Source organism: Drosophila virilis, chromosome 3, assembly GCF_030788295.1.
Source record: "Drosophila virilis strain 15010-1051.87 chromosome 3, Dvir_AGI_RSII-ME, whole genome shotgun sequence".
Lineage (NCBI taxonomy): Eukaryota > Metazoa > Arthropoda > Insecta > Diptera > Drosophilidae > Drosophila > Drosophila virilis.
In genome coordinates, this window is record NC_091545.1 from 2603682 (window position 1) to 2623647 (window position 19966).

Here is a 19966-nt window from a genome sequence, read left to right on the forward strand (position 1 = left end):
TAGCTGGTAAGAGGCTTAACTCTTTATGCAGATTTATCTTTATATAAATACAGTAAAGGCTCGGCTGACGAATTTCGTGTCTGTCACAAAACATATAGTTTTGAGCGACTGCAGACACAGGACTTGCTTACCAAGTCTGGACTTGTCTGACCAGTAAACCATATTTTGTTATGATATAATTTGTAGAAATAAGTTACAGTTTGTTTACAGAACTTACACTTACACTGTCTATACTTTCTAAGACATCTCCTTAGTATACCTATATTAAAGTACATACTTCTCGGGCAACTATTCACATTCTCACTTAATGCCTTGTTATTAGTTTCGCATACTCCATTTACCCAATGTCTACCGCACAGGATATTGTCAATCGTCCTTATTTTTCTGCCCTGTCTCTTGGCATTTGACCTGAGTCTAGGTCCGGGCCGGGAAGGTCGTCGCTTACAATTTCAATTTCGCTAAAATTGGTTGACACACATTGCATTCCCTGCATTATATACTATACACAGTTACACACACGCACACAGACACACATGCAGACATGCATATCTATGCTGCATGCACTCCGTCTCCCCCAAAATATTCATGCAAATGCACTTAAAACATTTTAAAAGCGCTTTTGCGGTTCAATTTGCATAATTCCAGCACACTATAAAAATGTACAACATTTTACCACTAATGGCGCACACACACACACACACGCACACACACTCTCTCACACACACATGTGACTATGTATATATGTACGCATGTATATACCCCTCAATTTACATACATTTAATTATCGAAATGGCAACTACGCGGTCCCGGGCTGTCCCCCTTCTTTTTTTTTTTGCCAATGCTTGAACTACATTTTCGTAAATTGACCAGACGCAGACATTTTAAATTGCACCTGAACGGGCGCCAAACGAAGACTCCTTGTGCTGCATGCAGGCAATGGGCATGCTTTAATTGTGAACTATTTAAGCATGCCAGAGTCATCAATTTCAAAAATATACTTCATTTATTGTTTCATATGCTTATATTAATTTATTTCATTGAATTATGTTAAAATCTTTTACTAAACATTCAAATGTTAAGCTACATTGTCAGCAACAACAGCAACATAGAACTCACATAACAGCGCGGCCATTTAACATAACATTTGCTCCCTAATAGCATGGCCCAGCTTCGCAACTGCCATAAAACTGTTAACTACCCCTGTACACTGACAGCCAGCAGACGCTGTTAGGTCTTAACAGGCGCAGGGCCAGACGCAGCCCCTGTCAACTGGGAACAGTTTGCTGTTAACGGCCAGTACTTGCGATACACAAACAGGGGTTGCGTTAACATAACAGTGTGCTGTAAGCCCCACTGATCTGTTGCTAACAGCCCAGGACTAGGGTTTTGCATATACATTATTAATTTCAAGGACTGCTGCTCATCAGTAGCATGATTCACTTTTCAAATTGGCCAAATTGCTTGGGCAATTGACAAAATCAATGAAAATTGATGGTTAAAAGCCTTTTGAGACTGTCTGTGTTGCTTTTATCCCATGCTGAGGGCTTTCGTATGCTGATTGCCAATACATTTTGTTGCATTTAAATTTGTATGTGTGTGCGTGTGTAGTTTGAGGGTTGGTGATATTAATGCAAACAATGGCTATTCAATTATAATGCTTATATGCCAAGGCATGACTTATCAAATTACACAGATTTTGTTCAAATGAGCTGTTAATTCAAGTATTTGATTAACTATTTAAAAACTAATTGTGAATTTCAAGAGAGACTATTCATATTGTTGTATGGGAATGAATGAAGAGCTTAGTTAGTTTGATATCTTTATATCTGACCGAGTGTTCCCATGGAAACTATATATTTATTCATTGTTAAGGTTTAATACGAGCTTAGCTAAGATTTCAGCCGAAACAGAAATGTGTGCCATACTCTTTCTAGCACTGTGCGAAGATGTTGATAAGTTTAAAAAGATATTCGGAATTTATATAAGCTATATAAGCTTTGTACATTTGTTCGTCAAGGCAATAAAAACCGTTTAAATATGTCGATTTTATAGCCCAAAAATACGGTTGAAATCAATCGAAAATATTAGCAATTAATTGCTCTTAGAACTCGTAGACTCTCTCTTCTCCCTCCCAAACGCTCTTTCTCTCTCTCTCTCGCTTTTTGTTATTTGGGCCAAGTGGCATATATACGCACTTATTTTATGGACTTATATGTGCTTCCAGCATAAATTTGAATTTTATTGCCAGTAAAAATTAAGTTTTTATGCCTTTACGCTCAGAACGTTACAATGCCCTTAGTTTTTAGAATTTTTTTTAAATTTTTATATAAATTTATTCAAAATATGAAGATGAAGTGTTCTTCTTGAGTATGCGCTTCTTGATGTAAATTATAAAATATATAAAAATAATAATAATTTAATATCCAAAAATATAAAAGTAATTCTTATATACTTATATTAAAAAAAATAAATAAATAAATATTGCATAATAAAAAATAAATAAATATAAATATAATCATATTTAAAAATTTTTTTTTTCTTAGTAGCCCAAATATGAAAAATTCTGCGTACGCAGTCAAGTATTCCATAAGGCCCGTAAAGTATTTTTATTTGCAAATTTCTGCACCCAATTACGTTGAGCATTTAAGTTTTGAGGGATTCGTTTTTGATCAGCAAACATCAAAGGCAAATTCTAAGTGGATGCGTTGAGAAAACATTAAAGCCGCTTGCAAAGTCTAGCCATTGCGACTGCTTTTAGGCAAAAAGAAAAACAGAAATAAAAAAAATAAAATAAAATAAATAAATTAAAATGTTTACAGGCAGTTGAAACAAAAGACCAGAAAAGAAACGCGAATGGTGCTTGACCTCCAGCCAAGGCGAGGTCCTATGCGGGCCAAGGGTCAAGTTCCAACTCAACTCAGCTGCTGTCGTCTCCTGACGAGTGCCCTCAGCCTGTGCCCCATGGGGCACTTGCTCTGTGTGCGACCTTGGCCAGTTTGTAGCACTCCAGTTGGCCAAGAATGTGTAATAATATATTTGGCCCATAGCTTAAAACTGTTTTGCCTACGAAATTAATATCAATTTTCACACACGAGCTGCCATTTGAATATATTTGACTAAACCAAATATAAACATTGCCATGCATTATTTATTTTTTATTTGCATTTTGCTTTTTTGACAAGGCAGCAAGCCGGAAATTAAAGACTCAGCCCACAAAGATAGTCGGCAATTTTTGTTGCAGCCGCAGGCGATTATAAATTGAAATTTTCATTGCAAATTTTCTGCACGCAGCTCCGTCCGGCGGCGATTGAAGTGAAACAGAAAACCTTTGCCAAAAATATTAACTCCCGACTCCAGAGAGCCAGAGAACTCAATGCACTACACATCATGTGTTTAGGATTAATTTCCTGTTATAAGAAAATTTAGCTTCAGGCAAATACGTGACAATGATTTGATTGAATGCTCGCAAGCCTGCGGGGCAATTACTAAAAATATATAAAGAAAACAGATTCCATGCAGGGACGTCATTTTATTAAACATAAATTGATTATCAAAGCTTTTAAGCCGTAAACTCAATTTTATATTTGCCTCAAAGTTTTTGTAGGTAGAGTATAAATACTTAACTAAAAATGAGAATAGTTTGTGCCTAAGAGTTTCTGGCAAAGAATCTTCTCTACTCCTAATTAAGTCTTCTATGCGAAGGTGGGTTACAGAGCATCGGGACTTGTGTTAAGAACAACATTTGCCTTCACGATAACTTATCCAAAGTCAACAATAGTTATATACTTAATTTTGCCTTCAAAAAAATCATATATATATATCCTTAACTGCACACAGCTCCGTCTGGAATCGCTCGCTTCACTAATATATAACATTCTTACAATATATATTTATTTATTTATTTATATTCCCCATAAATACTGCAGTACTTTTTTTAATAATGCCCCATTCTCTCTCTATTATAGACACATCAATTGAATAGTTCTTCAAGAATATATGAACATTGGGGTAAGTGCATTCCACTTTCTATAATATTTGTTTATATATTTCCTTTGCCCATGTCAAAAAGTAAATTAGATAGATAACAACATAACAATACTTTGACTACAAAGCAATATCAAAGCCATTCGCTTGATTATTTCTATAATTATTTCTGTGCAAGAGCAGCTGCAAGTCAAAAGTTTATGGCAATTGCTTAAAAAGGCGCGCGGAAAATTGCAAAAACAAAAAAAAATTAGAGGTGAAGACAGGAAAAATCTTTGTGCCATTTACTGTCAGCCACTTAAACCAATTAATTTCTGTTGTTTCTGTTCAATTCTGCTGGCTGTTACACTTGTTGTTGTTGTCGTTGTTGTTGTTGGGCGCTGTCAGTGGCAGCGGCTTCGGTGTTAGCCATGTCCAAAAGAACTTGGCCAGTCCGGATAGTACCTGTGTGAACTTTGCTTCATTAACCGAGCAGCGGCAGCGCGCGCAAGACACCACACAGAGCAGGGGGCGAATTGCTGAAAGGGGTGTGTATTACAGGAGGACAGCAGACAACTGAAGCAGCTGAGCAACTGAGCAACAAATGCTGTCACCAGTCGTCGTCGTCGTCTTTATTCTCGTGCTGGCAGCTCAAAGGGCTGCTCAAGCTGTTGCTGGCAGCGCAGCAACCTCCTCAGACGAGTTAAGTAGACTACTAAATGACGCTGCCTGGATAGCTTCTGATGAGACTGTCTATCTCTTGTTCTCTCTCTCTCTCTCTCTCTCTTCGTCTCTCTTGCTCTCTGTAGTTAGGGGTAGCCAAAGTACTTAAGTGTGTTTTCAAAATTAAAGCCTGTTAATGAGATTGGCTTTACTGACTCATGTTAAGTGGCTTAGAGTGTATCGTAAGTAAGCACTTTTTGCTGCCAGCAGCAGCTACTATGACTCTTATTAAAAATAATGCTCACAATGGTAACAAAATTTAACGAGCCGAGCCATAACTGATGCTGCTGCAGCCAGCCGTATAGGACACCCTACTTTGTTCCGCAACACGGGTTCATTTTGTCTGTCTGTGTGTGTGTGTGTGTGTGCTCGGCCAGTTGAAATCTATTGCTAATGAATATGAGCCCAAAATGCTGGCACAGATTTAGGCCAGTTGGGCTGGTTTTACTTATATAAAAGAGTGGATCAGTGTGGGTTGTGGGTTTATAGACAACTCTTTAAAGTTGCACTTTTTAAATTGTTTATAGATCAGAACATGCATAATCGATTGATTGCAATATATTTGTATACCCTATAGCTATTACAAATGTGTAAGAGTGTCTGACAGGTTTGTGTAAGGATGTAACAGCTTGAAATAGACTTTCCATATTGATGAGCAGGTGCTCTATAGATATCTCAAGGCCTACTGAACTCGGGCTCTTTGAGAGCTACAATAAGCAAATTTGGAATGTGGCTTCTCTGTCACAAAACACAAACTAAAGCTTAAAGAAAATTAATTATAATTTTAACATTTCTCCAGTTCTCAATAAATGATAAAATTCCAGATGGTAGCATGAATAGCGTACAAAGGGAATAAGCAACTTAAATTCAAACTGCTCCTTGAAATTTGTTTGTAAATATTTGAAAATATTTTATTCAAGCGCTTCAAAACTAGTTGCAGGATATATTAAAGTCAACAATTTTCCCCTCTTTGAGATCAATTAAATATTCAACCACTTAAACTAGATACATAAAAAGCATTTGACGCGCTTTAATATTTTGTTTTAAACTGTTTGATCAAAGTCAATTTTGACAAAATAAATTGTATATATGTTTATAAACAAACAACAAATGCGCCGAAAAAAAAAAAACAAATTAAATTGCATTTGAAATTGGAATGTTTATATATTCCAATTGCGTTTGACATGACACACACACACACACACACGCACACCCGAAAAGCAAATAATGTCGCACACCTAGGCAAAAGGCCAATAAAAAACGTTTACAGTTTTAGGTAGGTGTCCCCACCTTGCTCCAACAAAATAAATGATGTACGCTCACGTGTTTCGAATGTGACAGATTTGAGCCCTTTGTCACGGCGATGCTTGATGATGAGTTAACAAACAGCCAATGTTGCAGCTCTGCATAGAAATAGAAGTTGCGTCTGTTTATTTACAAAGGTAAATACATATGTATATATACATATATGTATATGCGAATTGTAAGAAATTTGTCAACATCAGTTTTCCTGAGCAGTTAAGACCGAGTTAAGGCCCTGCTGATGGGCTGTCCCCCCTTTTTGGCTGATAAATGAAGACGGAATACTTAGGCCGCAATCCTACTTCAAATTCGAAGACAAAAATAAACACGAAATTAAAAATCTATATGACTGATTCTCTGACTGACTGACTGACTGATTGACTAAGTGACTAGCAAACTGATTAGCTGACTGACTGATTGAGCGACTGACTAATGGCAAGGCATGGGCCGAATAGCTATATATGGGTAAAGCTATATAATTCTGGACAATTCCGAGCTAGAAAATTACTGGAAAAAGCTTGCATTACATCTTTATATCACTTTTGAGCTTATTATAATTGTTAGGGAGACATCTCCGACCCCATAAAGTATATATATTCTAGATTAGCACTAACAGTCGACTTGATATAGTCATGTCCTTCTATCCGTCTGTCTGTTTCTATGCGAAATATTCTTTCAGCTTTAAAGCCATTCTCTTGAAACTTTGCTGGCAGTGTTAGCTATCAAAGGAATGATTGTTCGACAATTAAGTTCTTTTATGAAAAACCTTTATTGATTAATGATATATTATCGAAATTTGGCGTTTCCTAATTATAATATGTTCCTTATCGGTTGGAATAATTGGCCGAAAAGTAGACTTATGTATGGAAAACCTGTTTTTTATCAAGATAGCTTATTTATGTCGAAATACTATATAATATAGCTGTCATAGGAACGATCGGCCGACATGTAGATTCTTGTATCGCAAAATGTTCTGTATTCAAGATACTTTCAACAGCATTTACGAGTTTCCCCCACAACAAGGATATTAAATCTCTGACGTACCGAAGATAACTATTATTTAGAATTTCACTTTAAAAGATGTTTGCCAATTCCATTCAAGAGGTATTTCACGTCAGTCGCTAAATTTATTTCTCCTGGCCGAAAAATTGAACAAACGACCATAAAATGTTTAATCCATCGATATTGAAATAATATTTTAAGCTAAAAATTCGCAGCATATAAATCCTCTAAAACAAAATTCATTGCCCAGCAAAACCAATTAATTTTTTCAATTGAAATAAAATATGTTTGGACAGGTTTTTGATAGTCGAAAAGTTCATTTTGAAATCGGTTTTAGTCACTTTTATTAATTTGGCCTTTTGAAGTTGTTGGGCTCTTGCAACACAACCCCTTATTTATGTGTCGCAATTTTTCGGTTAAGGCTTCTGCTAACATCATCATTATCATCTTCATCAACATCATTAGTTGCACACACACACACACACACACACACACACACACACACACACACACACACACACACACACACTCTCAGAGTGCGACGTGTTGGAACCTGCTGAACATTTTCCAAGTTCTCCTCGTGCTACTCGCCTCCAATTTGACATTCGTGTCACGCAGCAAAGTTGTTACTCAAAAATTTCGTTGCGCCTATTTACGTGCCACAAAACTGTGGGCATGGCCTAGTGTAGTGCTGCCCAACCCCATTCGCATACGTTGCCATATAGTTTTTGTGGCAAATTATAGTCCCTTGGCCCTGGGCTTAATCTCAGAACTTGGCTAGAAAAATACAAAACAAAACAGGAATTGACGTTTATTCATTTTATTTGTTTTGGCCAGCTCGAATTGACCAGGCTTATGTGTTTATTATGCAATTAACAGTTGATAGCAGCTAGTCAAGTGACGCAGCTCCTTTTCTTTTACTTTTTCTGTCCATGTGCTTAGTTTGATATACATGTGGATTTAATGCTAAAAAATGATTCACTTTATGCGCGATCTCTCATTCCTCTTCTTTATATGTAAATATTTGCGCCCCAAATGCCTTTATTCATGTCATGTCTGAGCACATTTATACTCCAGTTGCTATTTTCTAATGTGTCTAGTCTTTAAATTTAAAGCTGGCTTTAAATCAAAAATTCTATTACGCTCTGGGCAAGAGTATTATAGCTTGGTCACGTACTTTGAAATGTGGTACAAAGGAGACGATCTCCTAAATTATTTAATAATAGAGCGTTCATTAACTTGTTTTTATTTGTTTGCATTGCTTTGTGCTTTGTGCATAACAATTTAAGCTAAAAAATTAAAAATTTCAACCAGCGATCTCTCTTTCGTATTAGTTCGACGTCCAGTTTATTGCAGGTGAACCAGTTATATATAAATTCCTCTCTAAAGTGCTTTCGGAAAGTTCGAGTTCGCAAATTTTAACACAAAAGAGCGCCAAAAAATAGAGGCTTAATTGCAATTGCAACAATTAATTCAGTTCAGATTTAAAGTTAAAGCAGCAATTGTTGATTTTATGAGCAATTTTTCGAGTAGCCAACTGCAGTGCGGGAGCTTTGTTATGCAAATAATTGTCAACACCTTTTGAGGGTTTCGCAAATTTCATTTCGCTATGTTGGCAAACGGGGCGTGTCGTGGGCGTGCTGCCATTGTGGCCGCGCGTCCGTCTGTGTGTGTTAGTGTGTGTTAGAGTGTATTTTGTGCCCAGCACAAATGTTGCCAATTATTTACACACACCAACACACACACACACACACATAGAGTGTGCAGCTTGGCATTTACACATTGTCACTGGAAACGAACCGCGCGGCATATCACAAAATCGCCTGCAACGCCAGCAGCAGCAGCTGCATGAACCGCAAACGTGCCCAAAAAGGCGTGGCACGTACCAAATGCGAACGGACGCGCTTCATGCCCCATTGAAAAATGGAACAAGCGTGGAGAGGAGTTGATGGAAGGAGGGGCGGCACTGCTGCTGAAGCGAGTCAGGGCTTACCGGCCATATTTGCGGCTAATTGGCTTTAAGTAGTGCTGATTACATTGCCCACGGTTCCGTGATGTTCGTGTCGTTGTTGCTGTCGCTTGTTATACCCTGTACTCCTGGTTAATGTTATCAAAAGAAGGGTATGTTGCAGTTGTGTGAATGTTGGCAAAAGGCAGGGAGTGAATTCCATTAAAGAAATACGAACTGTGTTAAGCTAGCTTTTTCAGTCTGTCAGTCGATTCCTCCGAATGAAGATATTTTAAATTTGAGAATATTTTGTAAACTGTAGAATTGTGTCACTTGAAATTTGAATAGATAATCTCTTGTATTAAACGCAGAATGATCTAACCATTTTCATTCGATATCCCGACCCGTTTCCATAAAACCGATAAATATTGATTTGAAGACCGAGCCTTCGAGTTCAGCTGTGCGTTTGCTTTGTTCATGCTATGACAACTCATAGGTGCTAGGTGCTAGGGTATCTGTCAGTCGGGCAGTCTAGGCTTGAGTCGCCGACTGTTGTTGTGGCATCATCGATGTCGATGCTCGTTCAAGTGCTCGAGCGCGTTTTCAATTACTAAATACTAATTAGCCGGCATTGCAAGTCTCCGGCAATACATTTTTGTTAAGTTATTAAAAACCGCAACGCGAACGCTTCGCGGCTGCCAACAGGAGATGTGTGCATGTGTGTGTGCGCCTGTGTGTGTGTGTGAGTGTGTGTGTGTGTGTGCGTGTAGGTGTGGCCTTTTGCTGTGCATAAATTAAGGCCATTAATTTGTGCTTAACACTGGTTTATCTGTCGTCTGCTTTAACTATAACGCACACGCACATGGCTAAAGTTGAGCTCGCTTCGGGCAGCTACTGCCAAGTAATATCTATTCCCCTCTCATGCCGCCCCTGCGCCCCTTGCGTCGGCAATCTACTTCAACCTGTGCCGCACTGACCACAATAACGATGTTAACGCCATTTGCTGTGCATTTAAATGTTGCACATTAATTAAAATGTATACACAAAAGCTTTTAGCTTAAGTAAGCGCCCAGCAACAGCAGTCCCAGACATCTGCTATATACTCGGCCATATATATATATATATACACACATATATATATACGCATATGTATATATATATATGTTATATATCTGCTTGTATATGGAATATACAATTGGCGCAAGAAGGCATGCATAGGTAGCAAATTATGGGCGTGCCATGTGCTGTAATTAAGTTACCATAATGCAGACGCATTTTTTTTTCAATACTCTCACTAGCTCGGTGTATAACATAATTGTGAAGGCTTTTGTAGCATAAGTTCACTTGATAAAACTGAGTGCGAATTAAGCCACTTTTTCTTTTAATTTAGATTCTTTTAATTCCTTTATGACGGCCATAACATATTCTAACTGAAAAATTCGGAATACTACATCATATATTTGCCACATAAAACTTTTTCAATTCAAAAAAATGTGACACGACTTTTAGACCACATTTACGTTTTTGCGTACTTTTATTCCCCAAGTCGGGAGTTCCCGACTTGTTCTACATGAAAATCGCTAATAGTATGTAAATCTAGTAGGAAGAGTTGGTTAAAGATTACAATTTTGAAGGTATTTATTAGTACTGCAAAAGGTTTCTTTTTAACTGTCTCTAGTTTAATTTGTAATCAGAGAACATCCCAATTTTGTCTGCCAGGCCATATACCATAATTCTGGAAGAGTATTTGCTTATCGGCATGCCAAAGATTACACTTATTTTTCTCTTGTTTTGTAATATCTGACACAAATGCAGTAATTGCTTATATGAAACTCGTTAAAAGTTGCGTTTACTGCTTGTTTCTCTTTCCATCTCTCTCCCTCACTCGCTCTCTCTCGCTCTACCTTCCTTCCAGCCTCTCCCTCCCTTGATCGCTCTCGCTTGTATTTACCTCTAACCAAAGTTTTGTTAGTCAACAAGCGCTTATAAATTTGTGATGTGCCTCTAAAACGTCTAGACACAATGTGGCCAAAAGCACGAAATTCGTGAAATTAAAACAAAAAAAGTAAATGGAAAAAACAAAACCACACAAATCCCAAAAAAGACGCTCCGCGACAGACTTGGACTTGGACTTGGCATTTGCATACTTATTAAAAAGATGAGCAGCAGTTGCCGCTTTGCAGCGAGTTGACAGTTATGCCAAGGCGCCGGGAATTATATATTCAAATAAGAGTTGAGTATATACAGAAGACTTGCCTGTGTTGTATGTTTGTGTGGGTGTGATTGGAATTCATAATGTGTGTGTGTGTGTGTGTGTGTGTTTGTCTTTGCAAGACAAACGAATAAGCAAATAAACAAATAAAGCGCAACCTTTTTCAGGTCATTGTGGTTGTAGGTCCTTTGATTAGATTATCTACCACCTGGCCGCCAACCCTTGGGCACACATCAAAGCTTCTGGCTTGTGCGGTTCTTTATTTGGACAACCCTTTTCGACACCTCAAATTAGTGCACTTTGTAGTTTCGTTTTCACTTCCGGCCAAACAAAATTTGCACGGCCAACGGCTTTGTGACGCAGCCCTGAGCCCGATCCTTAGACAGTTCGCTCACGTTTTGGGCACACAGTTCGAGGTTTGATTTTAATACACTTGCCAGGCGGTATTCAAATCTCGACATAGGTCAGGTAACTGTGATAGAGCACTCTATATATAGATATTCTTGAAGAGAAGCAACAGCCGAGTCAATATAGCCAGGTCGGGGAGTCTGTTGTTATGCAGTCAGACTAGTCTCTGTCTAGCCTCACTCTCTATTGTAGGAACTATCCAGAGCGAAGCTCTATATATTATATATATTATAGATATATAACACAAGATTTAGTTGCATATAAGCCAAATCTAAGCTTTATCGCACAGTTATATTATATTGCATTATAGGAAAAATCGTTCAAAAAGAGATTTTCTATGGTAATTATTCTGTTTTCCAATATATTTTCCTCAAACTTTGCATTTAAGAGGCTAAAATTAAATCGCTTCGTTGGGACAAATAGTTAAAGATAATTCTTTCAAAAACTAATTACTAGTATAACATTTTTATTTTTTTACAAGTTTCTTAAGTTGACCTTTCCATATTTTTCTATGTGCCTTGAAAATATGTTTTCTTCAAGCCAACTGTCTGCAAGCGCATTTGAGCTGCGGCTACGCTCAATAATATACCTTTTCGTTCTACCATTTTTTGATTTGCGCAATGATTTGCTCCGTTGAATTAATAAATTAAGTATACGCCATGTCAGCCCGCTGGGAACTCAATTTTTTTCAACTGCTTTAAAAAAGAGGCGTTAACTCACAGTTAACTCTTAGCTGAGCTTTAAGTCCGAGCCTATTTGGACAAACACTTTTGGGCAATAGGCGCCATAAACTATGCATTAGCTGCCGTGAACATGCTCAAAATACTAAAATACCAACAAAAATACCTACACCCAACTCACAGCGCCTCCTTCTGTCATTATGTGCATTGGCAATGTCCTTTCGCAGCTGTTGTTGTTGTCCTGCGTGCGGTTTTTGGGTTCCTTTGTCTTTGGCCCTTTATCTCGCACAATGACGCGGCGTATGAGTAATGAGTGTGAATCGCCCGTGCCTCCCTCTCTATCCCTCTCTCTCTTTTTCTCTTATTCTCCCTATCTCTCCCATGCATGCCCTTTCGCACACATTCGCGCACTTTCATTGTTTCTCCATCAGTTTGGCTGGCCTTTAGCTACATGGCAAATATTACGTATACGCAGCGCGTAGCATTCAGTGGCAGCCACGCCCCCTTCGACACCCGCCCTAGCCACGCACGCTTGCGCTGCCTTTCTCTCTAGATATATATGTGCATATATATATATAATAAAGTGTTTGCGACTTTTTCATTGCTCACGTACGCTTTTCATGACTGACTTCTTATGCTAAGGTTTGCATTTAGCTTTAGCTTCGGGTTTCAGGTCATCCAAAACGTGTGTGCCCCAATGTGTGTGCTTGTGTGTTTGTGTGTGTGCCCAGCAAGTGCTTTATTTCATTAAGTTGAGCTTCGCTGCTCTGATCTGCTACTAAAAATCTTTTCGCTCAACTTTTGTGCTTAATATCCCGTAGTGCGTTTGATGCGGTTTGCGGCGCCTTTTTATAGTTTCTCCCATTCTCAGCTTCAAAGCTTGTCCCGAATTTGCTTATAAAAAATAATAAATATAAAAGGGAGCTAAGTTGGGCCACAAACGATTTCTTTTTTGCCTATTGTTGTTTCTCTTAGCATATTTATGTATTTATGAGGCTATTTCTAAATATTATATATATAAATATTTTTGTGTATATATTAAAACGAAGGCAGCATTCTAAGCCTGTTGTCTATACCCTGTTTATTTTTTTTATTGACAATGGGTAAGCAAATTAGACGCACGTGATGCTGCTTGAGTGGGACAGTCAGCAGATATTTAGTTTAGTTTATTTATTCCTGAGGGAGTAAGAAAAGTGGAGTTTGTGAAGAAGCTTTCTTTTGCGACGTTTGTATAAAAAAATTACCGCTTGTTGAACTAGCAGGCGAGGGGTTGTCAGTTCAAATCCAGCAATAATATTTATATCGCCTCATTTCAAAGAAGAATTAGAATAATAAACGATTTTCTCCCTATTTTATCCTTGGGCAATTTTATAAGCGTCTGATATTGGCACAAATCAATCAATTAGTTTATGTTTTTCTAGGGTATCTGTTACTGCCAGCATTTTCACAGACAGCTGTGCTGTCTTGTATTTTTCTGCAGAACTCGCTAGGGCCCCAGACATTCCAGCCTGCTGCTGCATATAGAGCACACGAAGAATTTTGCGTGCTGGGCGGCGCAGGAGTTACTACAAATTTCGAATAGCAATAATATTTTTAGCCCAAAATATTTGCAGCAGGACTCAGTTCTAGCTCTCCCTCTGCCCCCCCCTTCCACTCTTTTCCTTGCGCTGTCTGTTTACCTCTGTCTATATATTTATATTTTGAGGTGAGGCCAGTCTCTGGCGTCTGTTGGTTTCTGTCGTTGCGGGCGTCATAAATTCCTATTAATTCGTAATGGAAATTTGTGAAAAGTAGAATTCCCTCAAGTTGTATGAAATGGAATTTGTTTTATTAATATTGAATTTCAAATGCTTGACATTGATGTGGTTAACACAAACGTTTCGGTCAAGGTGCAGCGTATTTTAATAACAGTAAGTCTTAACATTTCTCCAATCAAATGCGCACAATGAATAAAATAGATGCCGGCCAAAAACATAATAAGAGCCACTCACAAACATGGACGGCGGGTTGGCTTTCTCGTGTTTCCGGTCTGCCAAAAACGATTAAGATTGCTATAAATTCTAATTACCAGAGAATTACGAGTTGGAAAATTACATTTTATTATATGATAAAAGTTAAGCTTCAACTGGACGACGATAATGTATACTGAAATAGATTTACATGCGTATTCCCCAGCGCCGAAAGCGAACCACAAACTCCACTTAATCATGTGTCCGCCGCTGCCTGACTGCCCGACTGCCAGAGAGCTTGACGGTCGGACGGTCTGACTCCTCCCACTCCCCTCCCTTTAGCTACACCAGCTAACCACCCGCTGTAGCCACTATATACCCTCTGTCTCTGCCATGCTTTTCAACTGTATTTAAGTGTCAGAAGTGCAATTTATTTTTATGTTGCTTGCCAAAAACAACAAAAAAAAAAAAAAAGTAAAATAAAATAAAAATCCAGCCAACAAGCAACTGCGAGGCAGGCAACCACGACAACAATACACAGCATAAGCAAAGGTTAGAAGTGGGCGGCGGTTGTTGTGTTAGTTTGTGGTACTTGGGTCAGCTGCTGTGGCAATAAAAATCCAACTGAAGCTCTCTTTTGCTCTGTGCACTGCATGAAAAGTGTTGATATATGTGAGAGATGAGCCAGACGTCCGCACGAGCAAAAACAAAAGCAGCAACTTAACAATTCGTTTGGGGTAGACACATTCTAATTGTACACATGATTATCTGGCAATTTACCAGTAATTGCGTTCCTGCAAATCAGTTTCAAACTATATTTATGAGCTCTGCGAGCTCTACGAGCTGCAATATTTTTGCTAAATTGTTGTAATTTGCAGTTCAGCTGTATAACATTCTTTAATATATATTCGCTACCAAAAGACAAAAGGTTTTCTATAATTGAAAGTATGTTAACTGTTGCAACTCTGTAACTAAAATGCTTTAGGAGGGCTATTGCCTCAGTTAGTGATCCGTTAAGAAATCATAACAGCGCTGCTTATTTCTGTTATGCTTGCTTTTGTTATGTTATCGATCAGCATGATTTAATTAACAGGCTGTTAAAGGAAGTTAAATTATACAGTTTTCAGATGAACACCCTAACAGCTCTTCAATGTTTTTAGTAAATTTTTGTTAGTTCCACAAAATACAAGAAGCCTTACTTTCATTAAACGTTTTAACTCTATATTTTATGAGCGTGTTACACTACTATTGACTATGTTGGGGATCACTCCAGTAACAGTTTTAACTTAACATATGATCATATTTCTGTTAACAATGCCACATAATATTTATTCTGTTGCTCCTTTTAACACTGTTGCTCTGACCATCGCATGTAAAGACAAAATTGCCCAACATTGTTAGACAATAAATAAGTTTAAGGCACGCACAATGCCTGCCCAAAAGTACTCTGCAACATGCATTTAACATAGAGCAAAGCTGCATTTAAGCCGCAGCAAACATGGAAAATGAATCGATTGCGCTGCAAAGTTAAATCGATATGAAGAGAGCTTCAAATTACAATGCACATTTATTATACACACACGGGTGTGTGTGTGTGTGTGTGTTGTGTGTCTGTGTGTGTGTGCATGCATGCACAAAGAACTTAACTAATTGCAATATAATTTATTTATTTAGTAATTAAGTTGCATGCTGCAAAAGTTGGGCAGCAGCATTTGCAAACGCCAAAAAACTAACTGCAACAATTTTCAAGTCACGTTTCAAGCAACTAATTTGTAAATTTTGCTGCAGCGTGTTGGGGTGGGGGAGGCGGTTGTCAGGTGGGTAAAGGAACATGGGCCAACGATTACCTGTGCCTGGGCAACTGATAATGCGTGTGTGTGTGTGTGTGTGTGCTGGCAATATGTCAAAGTTGCCGGCAGCATGACATGTGGCACGTGTGCGGTTTTGATGGCACATTCAGTACAGTAGTAACTACCACCGTGCGCCAGCTAAGCCCATCAAAGTTAAGCGACAGACGGCGGGACTGGTGCAAGTTTGACGACGCTCGCGACAGTTTTGTCAACTTAAGTTGCCTCCAAAATGAAGCTTGCCTTCAAGTCGCAGTCATGCGACACGTGCCCGCCCAGCCCGCCCTGGCAATGTTTGCTGCGACTCGTCATATGACGACGGGGCGTATGGGGTACATTGCAATTGAATGCCGCATGCCACGCTGCATATTTCATCAAAATTCAATTGTTTCCATTTGCGTCGCAGCACTGGATGCCACTTGCAACAGCGCCAGCTCCATTGTTGACCCTTTTGTCTTGAGTTTTGCGCTCGGCCAGCCAAGCGCCAAGTGGGCATATATCTTTTGCAGTCACTGTATGTGCACTGTTTTCGCCCACTTCTAACAAATAGTTATGCGCCGAACAATTTTATATAAGTCTATTTTTTTTTCTCGCATTCCTTTTGGCGCATTTATTTGCAGCTCTAGTGCTGCATATGTTTGCATAAAATTTCGTCAAGCGTGCAGTATTTTTGACAGTATTTTTTAAATATATTTATTGTGTGTGGTATATCTGAGCTGTGAAAACCTTAAGAAAAATGATTGATAAATGCGCGATTTAAACATTTTTCGTTTATATTAAATTTCCTGCAGCATTCAGTATTTTTTAGTATTTTTCACACTGCAAATTTAATACGTTAAAGTTTAAAGTATTTGTTTCTCTTTAAGAAACACGAAATATTTTGTAGTAAACGCCAGGCAAGTTCCATTATTTTATACTAGAAAGTGCAGTATCTTGATGGTATTTTAATAGTCCATTTTATTTTATTTTATTTATTTTCGTATTTCGGAGAATTTATTTAACAATAATTCTTAAAATAATAAATCCAAGCTAAATCATTTTTCATTTCCAGCAGCATTTAGTTCTGTGAACAGTATTTTTCTTGAGTCGCGCGCAGTATTTTGTAACTTTCGAAAATTTGGGGCTTAGTTTTTACGCTTTATTTGCAGGAAATTTGATAAAAGCTCCAATTAATTAAACCATTTACATATACCATATACAATCTATAGTTTTACGTTTTTTTCTTGTTTTTTTTAGTTTTTTTTTTTTTTTTTGACATTTTTGGAATACACGCGCAGTCAACTGCGTTATAGAGGGACGGTTAGTTGGGGTCTCTAGTGGGGGAGGGACAACTGCTGCTATATAGCCAAACTAAATAACATACAGGAGCAGCTTACAGTATGTAAGCGGCTTTCACTAGCGATCCTTGCTTGCTCATCGAATCCTTGTGCATCTGGTATTGCAGATTGTGGGGCGGCAGGCCGAGCAGCTTACGCAGCTTGTAACCAATCTCCATGACGGCCACTTCATTGTGCCCATTGGCGGTCCAAATCGCTGGAAGCATTATGATACATGACATGACATGACAGGGCAGGACGATACTGCACTTGACATGGCCACGCCCAGAGCCAACGTATTTTGTACTTACAAATTTTGTTGCTCTTGCTGCGCAAGTTGATGACAGCGCCACAGATTTCCTCGGTATGCTGAACAGCCTCACCAATCAGTATTAACAGCTGCGGGCACACAAAGTCCATAGATGAGCGCCAGCAGGCTGGCAGGCAGCGCATTGGAACTTACCACGTCCAGCCAGAGCTTGTCCAGCTCCAGTTTGCTGCAGCGTCCGATGCTGATGACCCAGCGGCCGCCATCATTGTTGGTTTCATCCTCCCACATGGGCCTGAAAAAATATTTACCATTAAAGTAAGTCGGAGTGCGCTCTAGTCGGGCGCATCCGACTAGCAGATACTCTGAACCCAGCGTCAAACAATCCGGCTTTTATAGTCCGATCTTTATGCACTCTAATATGCTTAAATATGGTATATAATTTTGTTGTATACACTTAATCTCAAGGTTCTAGCTTAAACTTTAAATTGGAGAAAAGTATTCAATAGCAGAAATATTGTTACACAATACGAAAACCTACATGCCAAGATTAGTGTATCTAGCTCTTAAAGTTTTCAAGTTATGCACTAAAAAACATGTCTTAAAATCGATATCTATGGATACTATGAAAATGAATAGTAGCTATATATTTATATATAAATATAGCTATATATCTAGCTCTAAATTTTCCCGAAATTCTGAATATGAGAATATATATTAAAAATTCTGGTCTCAAGCTCTTACAATTTCAGACTCACCTTTTCTGCTCTTGAATTTGTATATTTTATGGACAAATTTGTTAAAGATTCAAAGTGTAATAAGCTACAGCTGATTACGGTAATACCCTTACTGTATGCCCTTCTTGAACAATGAGTAGTCGCTGCCAATCTTGAGCTCAGATGGCGGCTTAATATGATTGTATAGACTCCAGAAATCCTCGACCATATCAAAGCTAGTTATTTCGTTTTGCATATCCTCCCAGCTCTTGCTGCGATCATTCTCCAGATACCATAATGTCCAGGTATGCTCCAATGGATGCTTAAATGGCAAATGGCCCAGTTGCTGTTTGCTCGGCTTGCTCATTTCGCCATCCGAGTAGGACTTGAGCTCCTGGCTGGAGCTGGAAAGCGTATCTGCCTGCATCTCCGTATCGCTGTCCAGCATATTGAAACTGTTCTGTTTGGCCAGCAGCATTTTAACAAATTGTGCTTAATACTTTCTATATATATATATATTTATTTATATATATGTATTTATATATATAGAGATACCTATTATCTGATACGTATGTTTAATTTTTAACGCGTCTTTGGGCTTTTTGCTAAATGGTTTCAACCGACGACCACAGGACGTTTATTTAATTTCAGCTCGCTTCGAATTACTTTTATGACACACACTACATGAGAACTGCCTGCGATTACAGCACACACAACTAAACAATACTTTCCTATACACTGACAGCAGCCGCCTAGCTCTGTCTGTTATTCAAACTCGACTAGCTTCTGCCCGCACAGAGAAAATAATATCAAATATTCCTATTTAAATTAAGTGCAAAGCTAAGCACGATTGAATTTTTACAACTTGAGCAGTTTGAGAAGTCTATTTACCTACTTTCCATCACTTTTCTTTTCTAAAAATTAAGTACTTCAAGAAGATTTATGCTTTTTATGAGAACGCTAAAAGCTTATTTTAAGCATGAAAATTTTAAAGATTTATTTTGTTGTAGCTTATTGTTGCTTTGTAAAACCCTAAACCCATTCATTACTAACGTATTCTTTCCTAATATTTTTATTAATAAGATGATTTATACTTACTTGAAGAATCAATTTTCGAGTACTGGCAAAAATTTTCTCAGAGTGTACATATTTATTGACTTTATATGAGCACGTAAATAATAAGCCAGTCATTCAACATCTTTAAGCACTCATCTCTGTAATTCAACACTAAACATTTTATTCCCAATTTTGCCGCTTGTCGCCAGTTTCCTGTGCCTCGTACTACGACGATAAGATCGCGTCACCTACCATGCCTTCCATTTCATATGAAGCGTTAATTTTATGACGCAACAAAATGGCAAAACACTTTGCTAAGTTCAATTCCCCCTAGTCGAGCAAATTTATGTACTTCAACCAATTGACCTGCTTTCCACAGGGCGCGGATATCCTCTAGTTATGTGCATCTGACAGACGGAAGTAGACATAGCCTTTATATTCTTGAGAAGTATTCATAATCTTTTAATTTTTAACAGCTTTTATGCTCTGTGACGTTAGCTGTACAGCACGTCAGTGTGCTGCTAATGGCAAATTTAACATGAAGCTAATTTGCAGATAAATGTCTCTTTAATTCTG

At 38.2% G+C, this 19966-nt stretch overlaps 2 protein-coding genes across 6 annotated transcripts in view; one reads left to right on the plus strand and one right to left on the minus strand.

Moving 5' to 3' along the window:
• The window catches only part of GluRIB (Glutamate receptor IB), a 164325-nt gene that overhangs the window by 92981 nt on the left and 51378 nt on the right, over window positions 1-19966 (plus strand). The window contains exon 19 of the mRNA XM_002046125.4: window positions 3966-4008. The gene's annotated coding sequence lies outside the window, so the exon portion shown is untranslated. The remainder of the gene's footprint in view (window positions 1-3965; window positions 4009-19966) is intronic.
• On the minus strand, window positions 17202-19114 carry eIF4E4 (eukaryotic translation initiation factor 4E4). Of its 5 annotated transcripts, none has more exons than XM_032434988.2 (6): window positions 18890-19114; window positions 18469-18794; window positions 17814-17913; window positions 17662-17749; window positions 17411-17567; window positions 17202-17347 (listed from the first exon to the last, which is right to left on the minus strand). In XM_032434988.2, the coding sequence occupies exons 2-6, from the start codon at window positions 18780-18782 to the stop codon at window positions 17335-17337; spliced, it is 672 nt and encodes a 223-aa protein (XP_032290879.1). In that variant the 5' UTR covers window positions 18783-18794; window positions 18890-19114; the 3' UTR covers window positions 17202-17334. The 5 variants fall into 5 exon arrangements, with proteins under 5 accessions (XP_032290879.1, XP_070064420.1, XP_032290877.1 ...); XM_070208319.1 differs by having other exon boundaries at window positions 18469-18833; XM_032434986.2 differs by having other exon boundaries at window positions 18469-18837.